Source organism: Chiloscyllium punctatum, chromosome 5 (assembly GCF_047496795.1).
Source record: "Chiloscyllium punctatum isolate Juve2018m chromosome 5, sChiPun1.3, whole genome shotgun sequence".
In the NCBI taxonomy this organism is placed as follows: Eukaryota; Metazoa; Chordata; class Chondrichthyes; order Orectolobiformes; family Hemiscylliidae; genus Chiloscyllium; species Chiloscyllium punctatum.
Window position 1 is genome coordinate 78,221,843 of NC_092743.1, and position 20,003 is coordinate 78,241,845.

Here is a 20,003-nt window from a genome sequence, read left to right on the forward strand (position 1 = left end):
AGCTTGGACCAGGGGCCTGTTGGGAAAGGTGAGTCACTGATTTAAATTTTTAAAAGCTTGCTTTGGAGAGCAGAGGCTTTTGGGAAAGGAGGGACTCTTTTTTTTTTTTCCCCCCCCCTCAGCTATATGTGAGACCCTACCCTTGTAGGGCCTCCCACCAATCCTCCTCCTCTAACCTTAAAGACCAGGGACACATCAGGTAAGCTTCACTTTTTTTTTAACTTTGATTAGGGAACTAGCAGGGATGGCAATGCAGGGTGAGGAGTGTTCATCCGTGATGTTTGAGGTGAGGAATCCCATTCGGTCCCATCCAAGTACATCTGCAGGAAATGCACCAACTCTTGCTCCTCCAAGACCACATTAGGGAATTGGAGCAGGAGCTGGATGAACTTCGGATCATTCAGGAGGCAGAGTCTGTGATAGATAAGAGTTACAGGGAAGTAGTTACTCCTAGGTTCGAAGAAAGCTGAGTAACTGTTAGAAGGGGGGAAAACAGTCAGTGCAGGGATCCCCCATGTTCATTCCCCTCAAAAACAACAATACAATTTTATATAATGTTTGGGGGGGGGGGGGCGACTTACCAGGGGGCATGCATTGGGGTGCAGGTCTCTGGCGCAAAGACTGTCTCTGTTGCGTAGAAGGGAAGGGGACAAGAAGGAGCATATTATTCTATGGGGACTCAATAGTTAGAGAGTCAGATAGAAGGTTTATTGTGAACAAAAGGTTGGTGTGTAGCCTCCCAGGTGCCAGGATCCGTGATGTGTCCGATCATGTCTTTGGAGTCCAGAAGGGAGAGGGTGACCAGCTCCAAGTCATGGTCCACATATGTACCAACGACATAGGCAGGATGTGAGGCAGGATTTCAGGCAGTGAGGGTGGAAGCTGAGAGCTAGAACATGCCATGTGATAGTGAAGCGAAGAACTGGGAGAGATATCAGCTGAACATGTGACTGCAAGGATGGTGCAGGAAGGATGGTTTCAGGTATGTGAATAATTGGGACTCATTCTAGGGAAGGTGGGATCTCTACAAATAGGGTGACCTTCACTTGAACAAGAGGGGTACTAATATCCTGGGTGGGAAATTTGTTAGTGCTGTTGGGGTGGTTTTAAACTAGCTCAGCAGGGGGATGGGAACCTGTGGTGTAGTTCCAGTACAGAAGAGGATGAGAGTAGGGAGGACATGGGCAGGATTTCATGGTCACAGGACTCTGCTGGCAGACAGCAAGCTGGTTTGAAGTGTGTCTACTTTAACACCAGGAGTATCCAGAATAAGGTAAGGTGAACTTGCAGCATGGATAGATACCTGTGACTTCGATGGTGTGGTCATTTCAGAGACATAGATTGAGCGAGGTCAGGAACGAATGTTGCAGGTTCCGGGGTTTAGATCTTTCATTAAGATCAGGGAAGGTGGTTTGGGCTGAGGTTAGAAACAAGAGAGGAGAGGTCACACTGTTGGGAGTTTTTTTTATAGGCTGCCACAAGGTTCCAGGAATGTGGAGGAGAGTCTGGGCAGGAGTGAAAGGAACAGGGTGGTCATTATGGGGCACTTTAACTTCCCCAACATTAACTGGAAATGCTATAACTCTAATACGTCGGATGGATCAGTTTATGTCCAGTGTGTGCAGGAGGGTTTCCTGACAGTATGTCGAAGGGCTGACAAGAGGGAAGGCTACACTGGATCTGGTACTTGGTAATGGATCATGTCAGGTGTTTGATTTAGTGGTAGGTGAGCACTTTGGAGAGAGTGACCATAATTCAGTTGCGTTTAGTTTAGTGATGGAAAGGGATAGGTACATGCCACAGGACGAGAGTTTTAAGTGGGGGAAGGGCAATTAGAATGCGATTAGGCAAGATATAGGGTGCATAGAATGAGCTAGCAAAATGCAGGAGATGGGGATAGTCGAAGCATGGTGCTGGTTTAAGGAACAGAAATTGCATGTCTTGATGGCTGTGTCCCTGTCAGGCAAGGAGGAAATGATAAGGTAAGGGAATTGTGTTTTACTACAGAAATTGCATCCCTTGTTAAGCGGAAGAGGGATGCTTATGTGATGTTGAGGCAAGATGGTTCAGATGAGGCGATGGAGAGTTATAGGTTTGCTAGGAAGGATTTAAAGAGAGAGTTAAGAAGAGCAATGAGGGTCCATAAGCAATCTTTAGCAGGTAAAATAAAGGAGAATCCTAAAGCTTTCTGTAGGTATGTGAGGAGTAAAAGGATGACAGGTTAGGAATAGGGCCAGTCAAAGGCAGAATTGGAAGTTTTGTGTGGACCCTGTGGAGATCAGAGAAGTGCTAAATGATATTTGTCGTCTGTTTTTTTTCTCAGGAAAAGGAGAATAATGTAGAGGAGAAGACTGAAATACTGGCTATTAGACTCCAGGTTAGTAAGGAGGAGGTGTTATCAATTATTGAAGGAGTGAACACAGACTAGTTCCCTGGGCCGAATGAGATCTATCAGAGGATTCTCTGGGATGCTAGGGAGGAGATGGTGGAGCCTTTGGCCTTAATCTTTGAGTCATCATTTTCTATAGGTTTAGTACCAGAGGACTGGAGGATTGCAAATGTTGTGCCCTTGTTCAAGAAGGGCAGCAGAGATGACCCAGGTAATTATAGACCAGTAAGTCTGGAGGAGGAAAAGTTTTAGAAAGGATTATAAAAGATAGGATTTATAATCATCTAGCAAGCAACAGTTTGAATGGAGATAGTCAACATGGTTTCGTCAAGGGCAGGTCATGTCTCATAAACCTCATTGAATTTTTTGAGAAGGTGACCAAGCATGTGGATAAGGATAGGGTAGTTGACGTGATGTAAAGAAGACTGCATTAAGAGTAGTAAATGCAATAGATTAGTTTGAAAGAACTACAAATGAAGCATTGCTTTCTCTGTAAGGTGTTTAGGGCCTTGGACAATGAAGAAGGAGAAGGTGGCTGGTCAAGTGTTATACCTTGCACGATTGCGTAGGAGAGCGAATAAGTGTTTGGAATGATAGAGTGGACCAGTGTGTCTCAGGGAGTGGTCCCTGCAGAACAGTGTGGTGGATAGGGGAGATGTATTTGGTGGTGGCATCCTGATGGAAACAGTGGAGGATGATACTTTTGCTGTAGAGGTCTTTTAATTTATTTCAGGTGATACACTTTATCAAGTTTTTAGTGAACCATTTGAATGTATATTTCTAGACCTATTAGGAAATGTTTTTCTTTATAGGTGAAGTAAACAAAACCTGCTAAATGGTGTTATTCTTGACATGCTAAATTTATTTTTTTTAAACTTTGTTTCAGGAAATGGCGTTCTAGGTGGAAAGTATGTTTCAGGAAATACACGGGTTTCAAAGATCTCAGCTGGTATGTTTGTTCTTTTCAGATGTGAAGGAAATTTACAGTTGATGCAGGACCTGACATAATGCTTATAGCAATGAAGGGTTTATTTTATTTTTATTGGCAGGAATTCAATAAATCTGGTATATGCATTTTAAATGTTGAGTGCTTACAGTAGTGTTATTAAATAAATGAGATTAATATCAGTGCAGTGATCAACTAAGTTCCTGGTCATATTCATTAAGAAAGAGACGTTAGATTGGTCTGTAATAGTGCCTTGTGTGTTCGTCTACTTAAACATTTATTTTCCATTGATGCAATTAATGAATGTTCCAGATGCTATCCAAAGTTGCATTGGTTATAAATACAGATTTGTTCCATTCTAATGCTCTTGGCTTTAGTACATCCATTTAAACACGTTTCGCCAAGCTACTTTGATTGCCCTAATGCACAAAGGGATGATGATGGTGTTTCATTATCCAGGAATTTCCTAATTCTTTTGTTTCCTGTCCCAGAACAAGTGTGATTTTTTTTAAAAAATAGTAATTCCCCAGTAACATGCAAGTTGAAGCATCTTGATTAATGTGACCCTTAATCGAACTTTTATCATTAAAGTGATACTTTGGAGTTTATTGTTGCAATATTTTCAAGTCAAATATCAACTGCATGACAGGCCTTTTTTGCCCCCACTCTCGGCAATTGTAAAGTTTGTATCTTCTGATTTTTTTCAGGGATTTCTTGTTGCCAGCATTAGTTACTTCAAGTTCCACAGTGTTTGCTATGAAACTAAAGTGAGACCGTGTTTGCAGCAAAATACCATAACTAGAATCTTATTTGAAAATTTTGTATTGCATTAGTTACCAGAACAAAGAAAATAATTAATGAGAAATCTGTGTCCAGCGGGGTCCCACAGGGATCAGTTTTGGAACCTTTGCTGCTTGTAGTTTGTATAAATGATTTTACACTTGAATGGAGGAGGGTTGGTGAGTAAGTTTGCAGATGATACAAAAATTGGTTGGGTAGTAGGTAGTAAGGAGGACAGCCTTCGATTACAGGAGCATATAGAATGGCTGATCTTGAAGTGGTTATTTTTGACCTGCTTGGATGAGATGGGCTGAAGGGCCTTTCGCTGTTCTTAAAAATCTCTGACTCCTATACCACTGGCACTCTCACATGAGTTTTAGCTGTTTACAGAGAATCACAGAGATCTACAGCCCATCACATCCACACCAGTCAAAAACAATTACCTATTTATTGTAATATAGTTTTCCAGCACTTTGCAAAGAGCTGACCTGCTTTTCCCCTTGGCATCACAAATGCACGTCTGAACACTTCTTCACTGTTATGAAGGTTTCTGCCTGTACCACCCATGAAAAATTTTCCTTCTCACATCTCCATTAAACCTTAACTTCAAATGTGTGCCTCTTGTCATTGATCCACCCAAGGGAAAAAATTCTCCCGATTTACCTTATCTATGCCCCTCATAATTTTATACACATCAATGATGTCACCTTGCAGTCTCCTGTGCTTTGTGTCCTTCAGAAGGCTTGCTGCTTTGCAAGGGAACATCCACTCACTTTGCTTTGGAATTTGAGGGCTATTATTTTTCAAATAAAAATAACTGCATGAAATTTGTTTATGGTAGTTTTTTAGTATCTTGGTTAATTCTCTTGGTTAAAACACAATAACAACACTAGGCATTTCAGTGCTATTTATGCCAGTCTGAAGTCTGTTTCTCGCTGGTGACCACTCTAAGCTTACCTTGTCCATGAGAATTTTCTGCTTTCCAGTAAACACCTGATCACCCAATTTGCTGACTCCAAGGTTGGCTCCTGCACTTTAACCATTCTCTGATTCTGTGTATGCCATTGTAACTTTCCTACAGTACGTTATCTCTTTGGGATTCCTATGGTCACTTAATATCTTTTAATGAATCCTCCAACTACTGTACTCTGCTGTCCAGTCATTACTTGATATAACTTTGCCTAGCCCATCGGAATCACAGAAACTGTGCAATCCTGTTCTTGGTGCATAAGTGTCCATTCTCAGCTCTTCCCTTTCTCTGTGAATGCAGGAACCTTTTGCTGCGCAGTTTATATTCACATCCTTTTTGATTGAATTTGGAAGTTTGGAAATATGTGAAACTGGGTAACATTCAGTTTGGATCAGTGATAATTTCCCTCAGCTGCTCATTGAGAAAACAGTCAAACACGACCCACTGCCCTCCCTGCTGCAGTCACACACTTCCTTCCCCTCCCTCTTGAGCATGTACCTGTGCGCACACAACCCCTTCCACCACTACATATGTATGACTCCAATCTCTACGTACTGGTTCTCCTCCTCCTGCATATGCATACACATTCCCTACCTCAAGCATATACACTGTCTCTCCACATCCCTTGCCCAAGCAAACACTCCTTCTCTCTTGTGCATACATACCCACATACTCAATCCCTCGCCACCTTCTTCATGTTCAGTCTTCAACTCCCCACCCTAAACACATGCATCCACAGGCTGACCTCCCTTTCCCCTCTCTCCCTCTTTCACACATTTACCCATGACCTTCTCTTGAATGCACACATGTACATGTGCACCCTGGAGAAATGCACCCACATTCCCTTATCAACCCATGCGTTCATGTACAAATGCACCCAACTATTGTCTGTCTCCATCTCTCAAGCATATGCTTTGATCTCCTTCACACATGCACAGAGGCACTCACTCCCTGTAGATGCCTATGACTCAGAAAAGGGCCCTTTAGCTGATTGCATCTGCACAAGTCAAGGCATTCCATTTTACAGCACTTAGTCCATCATTTTGTATGCCTTGATGTCCCAAGTGACCCCTCCGTCATATAATCTCCTCCCTCCCCATCTCCATTCCCTTCACCTAATGCATGTACAGATGTTCTCCCTCATATGCCTGCGCGAATAAACCCTTCTTCTCTGTCTCTATCTCATGCTCTCAGTCGTCTCCCCCACACACCATATATGCATATGCATCAGTATATTCACTCACTCTCCACCTCCCTCACTCTCTCCCTTCAGCTCTCCACCCTATACATATGCGCATCCAAAAGCTGACCCACCCTCCCTCCCTTCCTTCCTTTCCTCCTTTATTTACAAATGCACATATGAACTCCCTCCCATGCACACATATACAGCCTAATCCTCCCTTGCACGTCTATCTCACACTCTCTTACAAGCATAAACACACGTGTGTGTGTGTGTACGTGAAGGTTGAAGGAGGGAATGCGTACATGCAAATCGGGGAAGGGTACTTTTGTTTGTGTACATGGGGTTATAAATAGAGGCAGAGATTATAAAAGCAAGGAAATGGTGCAACACCTTTACAAATCTTTGGACAGACCACATTTAGAATGTTGTACTCAGTTCTGGGCACCTTATTTAAGGAAGTGTGTTAAAGCCTTGGAGAAAGTTTAAAGGATATTTTACAAGAATGATGCGAGGATCACCTAGAAAGAATTAAGTTGATTAGGGATAGCCAGTCAGTTTTGTGAATGGTAGGTCATACCTCACAAGCCTTATTGAGTTCTTTGAGAATGTTCCCAAACAGGTGGATGATGGTAAAGCAGTTGTGGTGTTTATGGATTTCAGTAAGGCGCTTGATAAGGTTCCCCATGGTCGGCAATTGCACAAAATATGGAGGCATGGGTTTGAGGGTGATTTAGCAGTTTTGATTAGAAATTGGCTAACTGAAAGGAGACAGAGGGTGATGGTTGATGGGAAATGTTCATCCTGGAGTTCAGTTACGAATGGTGTACCGCACGGATCTGTTTTGGGTCCACTGCTGTTTGTCATTTTTATAAGCAACGTGGGCAAGGACGTAGAAAGATGAGTTAGTAAATTTGCAGATGCCATTAAGGTCAGTAGAGTTGTAGATAGTGCAGAAGAATGTTGTAGGTTACAGAGGAACCTAGATCAGCTGCAGAGCTAGGCTGGCAGGAGGCAAATGGAGTTTAATGTAGAAAAGTATGAGGTGATTCACTTTGGAAGGTGCAACAGGAATGCAGAGTACTGGGCTAATGGTAAGATGTTTGGTAGTGTAGATGAGCAGAGGGATCTCTGTGTCCATGTACATAGATCCCTGAAAGTTGCCACCCAGGTTATTACGGTTGTTAAGAAGGCATACGGTGTGTTAGCTTTTATTGTTCGGGAGATTGAATTTTGGAACCATGAGGTCATGCAGCTATACAAAACTCTGGTGCAGTCACACTTGGAGTATTGAGTACAGTTCTGGTCACCGCATTATAGGAAGGATTTGGAGCTTTGAAAAGGGTTCCAAGGAGACTTATTAGGTTGTTGTCTGGTATGGAGGGAAGGTCCTAATGAGGAAAGGCTGAGGGACTTAAGACTATTTTCATTGGAGTGAAGAAAGTTGAGATGTGACTTAATTGAGACATAGAAGATAATCAGAGGATTAGATAGGGTGGATAGTGAGAGCCTTTTTCTTCTAATAGTGATAGTTAGCATGAGGGGGCATAACTTTAATTTGAGGGGTGATAGATATAAGACAGACAACAGAGATAGTTTCTTTACTCAGTAGTAGGGGCATGGAATGCACTACTGCAACAGTAGTGGACTCACCAACTTTAAAGGCATTTAAATGGTCATTGGATAGACATATGGACGAAAATGGAATAGTGTAGATTAGAAGGGCTTCAGATTGGTTTCACAGGTCGGCGCAACATCAAGGGCTGAAGGGCCTGTATTGCGCTGTAATGTTCAGTGTTCTGTGATTGACACATTTTAGATACAAGGTGTTTAGACAAATGGCTTAGTCTCTTTGGAGTAGGGAAGGTTGAGGTGACCTTATTGAGGTGTTCAAAATTATGAACAATTTTGACAGGGTAAAGAAGGGTATTCTGTTTCCAGTTGTTGTACATCAGTAACTAGGGGTCACAATTTAAAGATTGTCGGTAAGAGAGCTAGTGATGAGATTGGAAACTTCTTTACTCAGGAGTTATGATTTAGAATGTGCTGTCTGGGAGAGTGAGTGAGGTAGATTCCATATGACGTTTCAAAAGAGAGCTAGATATATATTTGAAAGTGATTAATTGAGAGGGCTATATGGATAGGCCTGTAGAGTGGGACTAGCTGGGGAGCTGTTTAGAGACCTGATACAGACAAGGTGGGTCAAATTGCCTCCTTCTGTACTGTTCAAATTCGATGGGAGAATTTTTTATTCACATGAAGAAGTAGAATGCGTGTAATTTTGCATTTAAGAATGCAGGGAACGTTTGCACATAATTCACTTTACTGCATAAAAGAGAGGAATGTTGTGTGTAGATGGACAGGAGGGAGGGAGCTTTGGTATGTACAGTTGAAGGATAGTGTGAACGCTTTCCCAGAGAATGTGAGAGAGGGAGTTCCTTGCAGCAGCACCCTTCCTGCTTATTCCACTGTCTCTAGTTTTGAAAACTCCTTAATGTCTTTTTTTTTGTCTCTTTGGATCAGTGTCTAATTTTTGTTTGTGTCTCTGTGGAAGCTTTTCCATTTTTAAAGGGGTTGTGTGTATTTGAAGTTGTGATGTTTATTGATATTTTTCTTTTCCTCTTGTTACACTTGCACAGACGCAATGTTACGTGTACTTACTGTATTAATTATCCAACATCTCTTTCTGTTAGCATGTGGTGATACACCAGAACAGCTCAGTGCGCCAAGTGGAATAATTACAAGTCCAGGCTGGCCCTTTAACTATCAAACCCGAGTTAATTGTAGCTGGCACATACAGGCTCACCGGGAGGAAGTCATCACCATCAGGTAAGTTCGAACAGTGTAATGCAATAGCTTACTTGTCCCATGTGTACTATCCAGCACAGATGTGGAAGGAAAATTGGCTGGTGCTGAATGACCCTGATAAGTAAAGAATGCATGATATGTTATCAATCAGGTCAGTGGATCTTGGGTTCGAACCTCTCAAACATGTTAGTGCAATTGCGTAGAAGGCAACACAACTGTCAATGAAAAAATAAATCATTTGTATTCTTGCTAGAAGTGCAGGGACTTCTGCTGGAAGTGAATGGTTGCAGCCGTTGAATGAGAACAGATTAAAGGGTAGCTTTAAAGGTTTGTTCTCAGTGACCAAAATTCAGTGTCTATATTCAAAATAATAAACTGCTTAAGGGAGATAAAGAGTTATTAAAATTAATACTGAGAAATATTAGTGTGCAACAAAGAGGAGACATCCGTTGATGGGCAATTTTACCAAACAACTTGGAAGCTGAGTTGAACAAAACATAGTCTTGTCCATGATTGTACATTTTTAAAGTCCCTTCTTGATTTATATCTTGCATTATGCATAATGCAGCTGAACATTTTATTTGCTATCCAGTTCACTGGACTGATGGTGTGAATGTCTCTCATTAATATTCCGAATTGTTCCTTTTGCAAGATCGCACCATTTCACAGAACCTGACTTAAACTCAGCTACCAATTCCCTGCTCAAAAGCCAAGCATCGCCAGGTCTAAACCAACAGCATTCGGACAATATGTTTCTTATAAACTGCCGCTAGTCTTAATTTGCAAACCGTATTGTGATTATATACCAATTTGTTTAACAGCCCTTTAAGTCACTCTTGTATTTCAAAACAAATTGTCTATGGATTTGGGCTCTGGCAGCATTTGTTTCCCATCTGTATTTATCCTAGAGCAAGTGGTGGTAAGTTGCTTTCTTGAATTGCTGCAGCCCTACTGTTAGGGAGGACCCAGCAATAGGAATTCCAAGTCAGTCTGTGAGTGACTTGGAGTGGTGCTTGTAGGTCATATTCCCATATGTTTGCTACCCTTGTCTTTCTAAATGGTAGAGATTACATTGTTGCCATTGTGCTCTGTTGATGGAGGGAATGAATGCTGAAGATGATGGATGGAGCATCTGTGTAGCAGTCTGCTTTTTTCTGGATGTTGTTGAGCTTGAGTGTTATTTGGGCTGCGCACATCCAAGGAGGTGGCAATCATTACATCATACTCCTTGTGCATTGTAGTTTGTGGATAGGCAGTTGGGAGACAAAGGGTGAGTTATTCATCACTGAATTCCCAGCCTCCGACCTGCTCTTTTAACAATAGAATGTATGTGGCTAATATGTGTTTTTTATTAACCTGCTGGATCTTGAACAAATTCTCAAATCTTTGACGCACCCCTCCTGTTGTCTGGTTATATGGAGTTGCCACTACTGTTAAATTTTATCCTATTTTTACTCAAAATTCAGAGTACACTTCCATCAGGAATCAGCTGTACAAAACCTTTATAAATCTTTGGTTAGGCCCCAGCTGGAGCACAACATTCAAGGAAGGGTAGCCAGGCCTTGGGGTAAAGTGTACATCAATGGTACCAAGGGTGTAGGGTTTCAGTCATGTGGTGAGACTGGAGAACTGAAGTTGCTATTGAAGCTGTGAAGGTGAAGGGGAAATTTAAGTCTTTCATAATCATGAAAGAATAAATCTGATGAAACTGCTAACCCTCCTAACAGTGAAAACAATGAGGCAGTACAGATCATTGGCAATTGACAAAAGAAACTGAGGTAGGAGTAGAGAATTGAGGGAGTCTGTGTCATAGTAGTAACGTCACTAATAATCCAACAGTCCAGGCTAGTGCCCTGATTATAAGTTCAACTCCCACGATGACAGCTGGGGAATCTAAATTCACTTAATAAGCAAGTCCAGAACTGGAAGTAACCATGTGATTGTGAAATTATTATTGTCACTCAGATACTTATGGTTCAGTAGATGCACATGTTTTTTCTTGCGAAAGAATAAATATTAAAATTGATAGACTGGGTCCTTGATTGACAAGTGTTTGCTTTATGAATACTCATACTTACAAACACTAATCCATATCGGGTGTAATTTTAAGGACCAGAGGATTCTGGGTAATCCAAGTTGAAGGACAGGAAAAATTTCTGGCTGTAAGAGCTCCTTTTTTTGAGGTATTTTAGGTGTTGGAGGTGATTTCCTTGAATTCCAGGAGCAACAATTACTGTTTTATATGCTGTTGCATTGTTTTGGAACTTTGGAAAAATAAAAGTCAAAACAACAGCAGTTTTAAAAGGGAGAAGAGCAGACAAAGGAAGCACATGGTGAGGACAGTGCAGGAGAGAGAGAGAGAACCTGCACAGTTACTGCCTGCACAGTATCGTTGGACATCAGCGTGCATCTGGGAAAATTAACAAACAGTGAAATTCACAACTAATCTTGGAGGAACTGTTGGGCGAAGTTCACAGCACAGAATCAGATCAGTTAATTGTTGTTTCAAGTCTGTCAAAGAGAAAGGCTTCAGTAGTGAGTGTAGTAGATTCTTTCTTGTTTTTGGAGATAAATCTCTTGATTAAACTTAAAATATAAGCCATAGCTATTAATTTAACCTGGGGCAGTGTTTGTAGAGGAACAAGACAGTGTTATTTTCTGGGTCTGTAGATTGTGAAGGAGCAAAAATGGCCTTTGCAGTGATATGTACTTTTTGTCAGATGTGGGAGTTTAAAGAGAGTTTAAGGGTTACTGCGGATTATATCTGCCATAAATGCTGTTGGATGCGAATCTTATCAGATCGAGTGGATTGGTTGGAGAGACAGATAGAAGTAATGAGGAATTTGCAACAGCAACAGTATGTGATAGATGGCAGTGATAGGAAGGGGGGGATGTCTCAGATACAGTCACACAGATGGGTTAACTCCAGGAAAGGTGAGAGAGGTCGGCACCTAGGGCAGGAGTCTTTTGTGGATGTACCCATTCCAAACAGGTATGCTGTTTTGGAAAATGAAGGGGGTGATGGATTCTCAGGGGAATGTAGCACGAACAACCAAGTTTCTGGTATTGAGACTGGCTCTAATGCAATGTCGGCTTCCAAGAGATCAATTGTGTTACAGGATTCTGTAGTCCGAGGTACAGACAGATGTTTCTGTGGCCAGCAGAGAAAAATCAGAATGGTGTGTTGTTTCCCTGGTGCCAGGATCAAGGATGTCTCAGAGGGTGCAGATGTTCTCACAGGGGAGAGGGGCCAGCAGGAGGTCATTGTCCATATTGGAACCAACGTCATTGGAAGGGAAAGGTTGAGATTCTGAAGGGAGATTACAGACAGTTAGGCAGAAATTTAAAGAGGAGGGTAGTAATATCTGGATTACTCCCAGTGCTACAAGCTAATGAGGGCAGGAATAGGAGGATAGAGCAAATGAATGCATGGCTGAGGAGCTGATGTATGGGGGAAGGATTCACATTTTTGGATCATTGGAATCTCTTTTGGGGTAGAAGTGACCCGTATAAGAAGGACAAATTGCACCTAAATTGGAAGGGGACTAATATACTGGCAGGGAAATTTGCAAGAACTGCTTGGAAAGATTTAAACTAGTAAGGTGGGGAGGGTGGGACCCATGGAGATAGTGAGGAAAGAGATTGATCTGAGACTGGTACAGCTGAGAACAGAAGTGAGTCAAACTGTCAGGGCAGGCGGGAACAAGGTAGGACTAATAAATTAAACTGCACTTATTTCAATGCAAGGGGCCTAACAGGGAAGGCAGATGAACTCAGGGCATGGTTAGGAACATGGGACTGGGATATCATAGCAATTACGGGCAGATGACTCAGGGATGGGAAGGATAGAAAGGGAGGCAAGAGAGGAGGGGGAGTGGCACTTTTGATAAGGGATAGCTGTGCTGAGGGAGGATATTCCTGGAAATACATCCAGGAAAGTTATTTGGGTGGAACTGAGAAATAAGAAAGGGATGATCACCTTATTGGGATTGTATTATAGACCCCCCAATAATCAGAGGGAAATTGAGAAACATATTTGTAAGGAGATCTCAGCTATCTGTAAGAATAATAGGGGATTTTAACTTTCCAAACATCGACTGGGACTGCCATAGTGTTAAAGGTTTAGATGGAGAGGAATTTCTTAAGTGTGTACAAGACAATTTTCTGATTTCAGTATGTGGATGTACCTACTACAGAAGGTGCAAAACTTGGCCTACTCTTGGGAAATAAGGCAGGGCAAGTGACTGAGGTGTCAGTGGGGGAGCACTTTGGGGCCAGCGACCATAATACTATTCGTTTTTAAATAGTGATGGAAAAGGATAGACCAGATCTAAAAGTTGAAGTTCTAAATTGCAGAAAGGCCAATTTTGACGGTATTAGGCAAGAACTTTCGAAAGCAGGTTGGAGGTAGATGTTCGCAGGTAAAGGGACGGCTGGAAAATGGGAAGCCTTCAGAAATGAGGTAACAAGAAAGTATATTTCTGTCAGGGTGAAAGGGAAGGCTGGTAGGTATAGAGAATGCTAGATGACTAAAGAAATTGTGAGTTTGGTTAAGAAAAAGAAGGAAGCATATGTTAGGTATAGACAGGATAGATCGAGTGAATCCTTAGAAGAGTATAAAGGAAGTAGGAGTATACTTAAGAGGGAAATTAGGAGGGCAAAGCAGGGACATGAGATAGCTTTGGCAAATAGAATTAAGGAGAATCCAAAGGGTTTTTACAAATATATTAAGGACAAAAGGGTAACTAGGGAGAGAATAGGGCCCCTCAAAGATCAGCAAGGTGGCCTTTGTGTGGAGCCACAGAAAATGGGGCAGATACTAAATGAATATTTTGCATCAATATTTACTGTGAAAAAGGATATGGAAGATATAGACTGTAGGGAAATAGATGGTGACATGTTGCAGAATATCCATATTACAGAGGAGGAAGTGCTGGATGTCCTGAAACAGTTAAAAGTGGATTAATCCCCAAGACCTGATCAGGTGTGCCGGAGAACTCTGTGGGAAGCTAGGGAAGTGATTGTTGGGCCTCTTGCTGAGATATTCGTATCATCGATAGTCACAGGTGAGGTGCAGGAAGACTGGAGGTTGGCAAACGTGGTGCCACTGTTTAAGAAGGGCAGTAAAGACAAGCCAGGGAACTATAGACCGGTGAGCCTGACCTTGGTGGTGGGCAAATTGTTGGAGGGAATCCTGAGGGACAGGATGTACAAGTATTTGGAAAGGCAAGAACTGATTAGGGATAGTCAACATGGCTTTGTGTGTGGGAAATCATGTCTCACAAACTTGGTTGAGTTTTTTGAGGAAGTAATAAAGAAGATTGATGAGGGCAGAGCAATAGATGTGATCCATATGGACTTCAGTAAGGCGTTTGACAAGGTTCCCCATGGGAGACTGATTAGCAAGGTTAGATCTCATGGAATACAGGGAGAACTAGCCATTTGGGTACAGAACTGGCTAAAGGTAGAAGACAGAGGGTGGTGGTGGAGGGTTGTTTTCCCGACAGGAGGCCTGTGACCAGTGGAGTGCCTCAAGGATCGGTGCTGGGTCCACTACTTTTTGTCATTTACATGAATGACTTGGATGCGAGCATAAGAGGTACAGTTAGTAAGTTTGCAGATGACACCAAAATTGGAGGTGTAGTGGACAGCAAAGAGGGTTACCTCAGATTGCAACAGGATCTGGACCAGATGGGCCAATGGGCTGAGAAGTGGCAGGTGGAGTTTAATTCAGATAAATGCGAGGTGCTGCATTTTGGGAAAGCAAATCTTAGCAGGACTTCTACACTTAATGGTATGGTCCTAGGGAGTGTTGCTGAACAAAGAGACCTTGGAGTGCAGGTTCATAGCTCTTTGAAAGTGGAGTCGCAGGTAGATAGGATAGTGAAGAAGGCGTTTGGTATGCTTTCCTTTATTGGTCAGAGTATTGAGTACAGAAGTTGGGAGCTCATGTTGCAACTGTATGGGACATTGGTAAGGCCACTGTTGGAATATTGTGTGCAATTCTGGTCTCCTTCCTATCAGAAAGATGTTGTGAAACTTGAAAGGGTTCAGAAAAGATTTACAAGGATGTTGCCAGGGTTGGAGGATCTGAGCTACAGGGAGCAAGCTGAACAGGCTGGGGCTGTTTTTCCTGGAGTGTCGGAAGCTGAGGAGTGACCTTTATAGAGGTTTACAAAATTATGAGGGGCCTGAATAGGATAAATAGACAAACTCTTTTCCCTGGGGTAGGGGAGTCCAGAACTAGAGGGCATAGGTTTAGGGTGAGAGGGGAAAGATATTAATGACACCTAAGGGGCAACTTTTTCACGCAGAGGGTGGTTCGTGTTTGGAATAGCTGCCAGAGGATGTGGTGGAGGCTGTACAATTGCAACATTTAAGAGGCATTTGGATGGGTATATGAATAGGAAGGGTTTGGAGGGATATGGGCCGGGTGCTGGCATGTCAGACTAGATTAGGTTGGGATATCTGGTCGACATGGACGGGTTGGACTGAGGGGTCTGTTTCCATGCTGTACATCTCTATGACTCTGTGACCTGATATACAAGCATTGGTTGTTTTACATTGTCCTGTCATGTTCCAACTTGGAGACAAAGCGACTTGCGAACAAATTCTCATTTGGGACTCATTTGCGACTCAGACTGCCTGTAGTTATGAATTGGTGGAAGTACAGTTAGTACTAACTATAAACAAGCAGTTAAATTATTACTTGAAGGGAAGAAAATTTGTGGGCTCTTGGGAATGAGCAGGGTAACAATTAATTGGATAGCATATTCAAAGAGCTGGAAGAAGCATGCTGAGCTGAGTGACATTTTGCACTGTAGAATTTTCTGATTTTATCATGGTAGTGGAAGATTAGCTGTTGTCTAATATTCTGTGATTATTTATCTGCTGTTTATAAATTTAGCATAGTCACATGTTTCTTTTCAATTCAGCAATGGCTTTGAGATAATACTGTCATTGTAAACTATTTAGCATTGTTATGCAGGCGAAATTAAAAGGGTTTGTTTGTTGAGGGGCATAGATCTTTGGTACAGTGTTAAATGACCTTGGATCTATAAAGTTCAAATTCTCCTGCAGTAAAGGCACTAACCAGGCACAACATATAAAAACTTTCATTTTTATGTGCTGGCTGTACATGTTGTGTGGCATAATACGATATTGAATTTTGCAGCATGACCATATCTGCCATCAAAGTTGGACAGACTTATTCAGCAAAAAATGATCTTTTTCAGGGACCAGGTGGCAAATCAAGTTAGTCAAAATGTTAATGTCAAAAAAATCCCCCTTTCTATTTTGTGTGAAGAACAGTTTTAGCCTTCCATGTTGCCAGCTGCAATATTTGGATGATTGATGGAGGAAAGTGGTTGAAGAGAAAGGGAATTTCTGTTCCTGCAGGTTTTCATTTCCATCCATGATCCTTACCACAGATGACACTGCGAAAAATTGAATAAGCTGTTGAAGATCAATCCTAAATATAGATGTTGAGCAGTATGTTTTTGCTTTATATCTGTTAAGGATTTGTTTCCATTGCATCATTGGCCTCACATTTCAATGTGGCTTTGTCTATATGGAGCAAATAGGCATGATACTAAAGCAATCTAAGCTGGGTTAGGCTCTGTTGGAGCTGAATTAAGCCATGCAGTATATGATGGGGTAATTCCTCTCCCTCCACCACCATTTTCTCAACCTGACTTATTTTTTTAACTGCGGACATGGCTGGGGGAATTATTTTCTTTTCATCTGTGTTCTGAATCCCAGGATGAGGTTCTTACTAGGAAAAAAGGAAAGCAGGTTTACAGTCGTACAACGCGTTGAGCAGGGAAGCCTGTATCCCTTGTACAACCTGGAACTATACATAAACTTGAGCAAATTGTTTACATCTTTGTTCTTCAAAGTATGAAGCACAAAGTCAAGGAAAGGAAGGGACGCAAAGCAAAATTCTATTTATAAATGATAAAACAACGTGCTGGAGAAACTCAAGTCTAACAGCATCTGTGGAGAGAGAAACAGTTAAGGCTTCAAGTTCAATCTGACTGTTCTTCAGAACTGGATTTGCTAATTTGTGAGAGAATTATCTCTAATCTAATCTAATTTCTGCCTCAGTGTGAGGAAATTCACTGTCGATGTCCATGGCTAAAGGAGACTGAAGCTCTGAATTCTGATTGACATCTTATGAGGATGCTTACAAAGGTTGAAAGTAATAATAAGATTATAAAATTCTGATATACAGACAGTTGGTGAAGGAAGAAACCAGGACTAGTCTTTGCTAGAAAAGCTCAGCAGGTCTTGCAGCATCTGTGGAGAGAAACGGTTAACATTTTGGATCAAAAGACCTTTCCACACTGAGGAAGGGTCCTTTGTCCTAAAGCATTAGCTCTGGGGGCTGCCAGACATGCTGAGCTTTTCCAGCAATCTGTTTTGTTTTTGATTTATAGCATCTGCAGTTCTTTGGATTTTTAAGGACTAATCTTTGTTTGCCATAGATTTATTCGCAGTGAAATATTATGATTTTGTCTCCTGACTTCACTATACTCTTTTAACAGATTTATACTTTTTATACTTTTAATAAACATTTAATTAAGCCAATTAAATCAAATTAAACTAAATTAAAATATAAACCCCTTAAATGTTGAACTGTAGCAAAATGAAATGTTCAAAATGAGTTTAAAACTAAATTGTTACCTTGGTCAAAATAATGCACCAGTGCCAACCAGTCTCCAAAGCACTCAGGCATGCCACTGTTGCATGCTGCCTCTCCACCCAAGCTTCTTTTTAGATTGCTAAAGTTGCCATTCAACCACTGACCTCCACCTGTATGTTTTAGCCTTAATTGATAGAATGAGAGACTGCATTTCTTCCAACTCTTACTCTCTACATCTGCTGGGCCTCATCAACTTGCACATCTCTCCAATTTGCCACAGTATTCCAAAAGGAAGTGATATAAAACTATGAAAAAATAACACATTCTTTAACCTTAGTTACAGTTGTCCATCCATTCCGTCCACTCCATCCCAGGCCTTGTGATAGGATTCTTAAGGGACTTGATAGGATGACTACAGAGAGGATGTTCTCCCTCATGAGAGTCTAAGACCGGAAGGCATTGTCTCAGACTGAAGGGGCACCAGTGTAAGACTGATGAGAAAAGGCCTCTGAGGTTTATGCATTGTTACAGGGAAAAGACAGGAAAGTAGATGTGAGAATGTCAGATCAGCCATCTTCTTATTGAAAGGTGGAAGGCTGGAGGGGCTGAATGGCCTACTTCTGTTTCTACTACTTATGATCTTATTAACTCCCTTAAAGACATCTCTCTCCACTGAAATAGTTAAGAATATCAGAAAATGTATCAACAAATTAGTTTAATATCAAATCTTTAGAACACCTTTTCTTGGTTTCACTGTTAAATAAATTGTTAAGTAAACTTACTACTTGACATATTTAAAATAACTTATAATTTTATAACTGTACAAATAACCATATAAATAACTATACAAATGCCAAAATGAATTGAAGCCAAACCAAGTTTATAATTCTCTGGAATTAGTCATTCAACTACAGATGGTTGAGGCAGTGAATACAGGACAATAATTTGCTAGTTTTTTGACTTTTTTAAAAACTTATTTCTTTTCATTGATTTGCTAGGTGCTACAAATGCAGCAAAGCTATACATGCTCAAACAAATCAGTGTGCAACCATCACAATAATTGTGACTTGTGACAGTCTTAAAATCCAGCTATTTTCTTTGTCACTAATGAAGTTAGGGTGAGGTGATGGCATAACGGTACAGGATTAAAAGGGCTAGGATTCAGTGCCCGAGACTTGTATTCTGGGAATGTGAGTTCAAATCCCACGGCAATAGCTGGTGAAATTTAAATTGAACTAATCAAAATCTGGAATTAAAAACTAGTCTCAGTTTGTCATTTATATAAAAAAGTTGCATGAGAATTTAGGAAGCATGATTAGTAAGTTTGCAGATGGCACCAAAATTGGAGGTATAGTGGACAGGTTATCTAAAATTACAAAGGGATCTTGAACAATTGGGTAAATGGGCTGGTGAATGGCAGATGAGTTTAATTTGGATGAATGTGAGGTGTTGCATTTTGGTAAGACAGACAAAGGCCGGACTTATACAGTTAATGATAGGGCCCTAGGGAGTGTTACCAAACAGAGCGACCTAGGCATTCAGGTACATTGTTTTTGAAAGTTACATCAAACGTAGACAGGATGGTAAAGAGGACATTTGGCACGATTGGCTTCGTTGCTCAGACCAGTTAGTATAGGAGTTAGGCATCATGTTGCAGTTACACATGAATTTGGTAAGGCTACTTTTGGAGTACTGTGTACAGTTCTGGCCACCCTGCTTAAGGAAGGATACTATTAAATTGGAGAGGGTGCAGAAAAGATGTACAAGGATATTACCAGGACGAGAGGGTTTGAGTCATGTGGGAACGCTGGATAGGTTGGGACTTTATCACCGCAGTGTAGGAGATTGAGGGATGACCTTAGCGGTTTATAAATCATAGGCATAGATAAGGTGAATAGCAATGGTTGCTTTTGTAGGATAGGGGTGTTTAAAAACTAGAGAGCATATTTTTCAGGAGAAAGATTTAAAAGAGACCTGACGGGCAACATTTTCACACAGGGTTGGACCAAAGAGGGGGGGGGGGGGGGGTGGTGGTGGGGGGGGGGGGGCGGGGGTGGGGGGGGGGGGCGGGGGGTGGGGGGGGGGGGGCGGGGGTGGGGGGGGGGGGGGCGGGGGTGGGGGTGGGGGGGTGGGGGGGGGGGGGGCGGGGGGTGGGGGGGGGGGGGGTGGGGGGGGGGGGGCGGGGGGTGGGGGGGGGGGTGCACAGTTGTAGTTTGGCACACTGGCATCTGCATCACTGAAGCCAGGTGCCAACTCACAGACACCTCCTACTGGCCCCTTGACCAC

At 41.9% G+C, this 20,003-nt stretch overlaps 1 protein-coding gene across 2 annotated transcripts in view; it reads left to right on the forward strand.

Annotated features, from left to right (window-relative positions):
* lrp12 (low density lipoprotein receptor-related protein 12) overlaps positions 1-20,003 on the forward strand; it is a 69,604-nt gene that overhangs the window by 18,252 nt on the left and 31,349 nt on the right. Inside the window, exons 2-3 of one of the 2 annotated variants that reach the window (XM_072570604.1) lie at positions 3,276-3,338; positions 8,959-9,094. In XM_072570604.1, coding sequence (XP_072426705.1) covers positions 3,276-3,338; positions 8,959-9,094 — 199 coding nt within the window. The remainder of the gene's footprint in view (positions 1-3,275; positions 3,339-8,958; positions 9,095-20,003) is intronic. The other variant, XM_072570606.1, reaches the window with a different exon arrangement.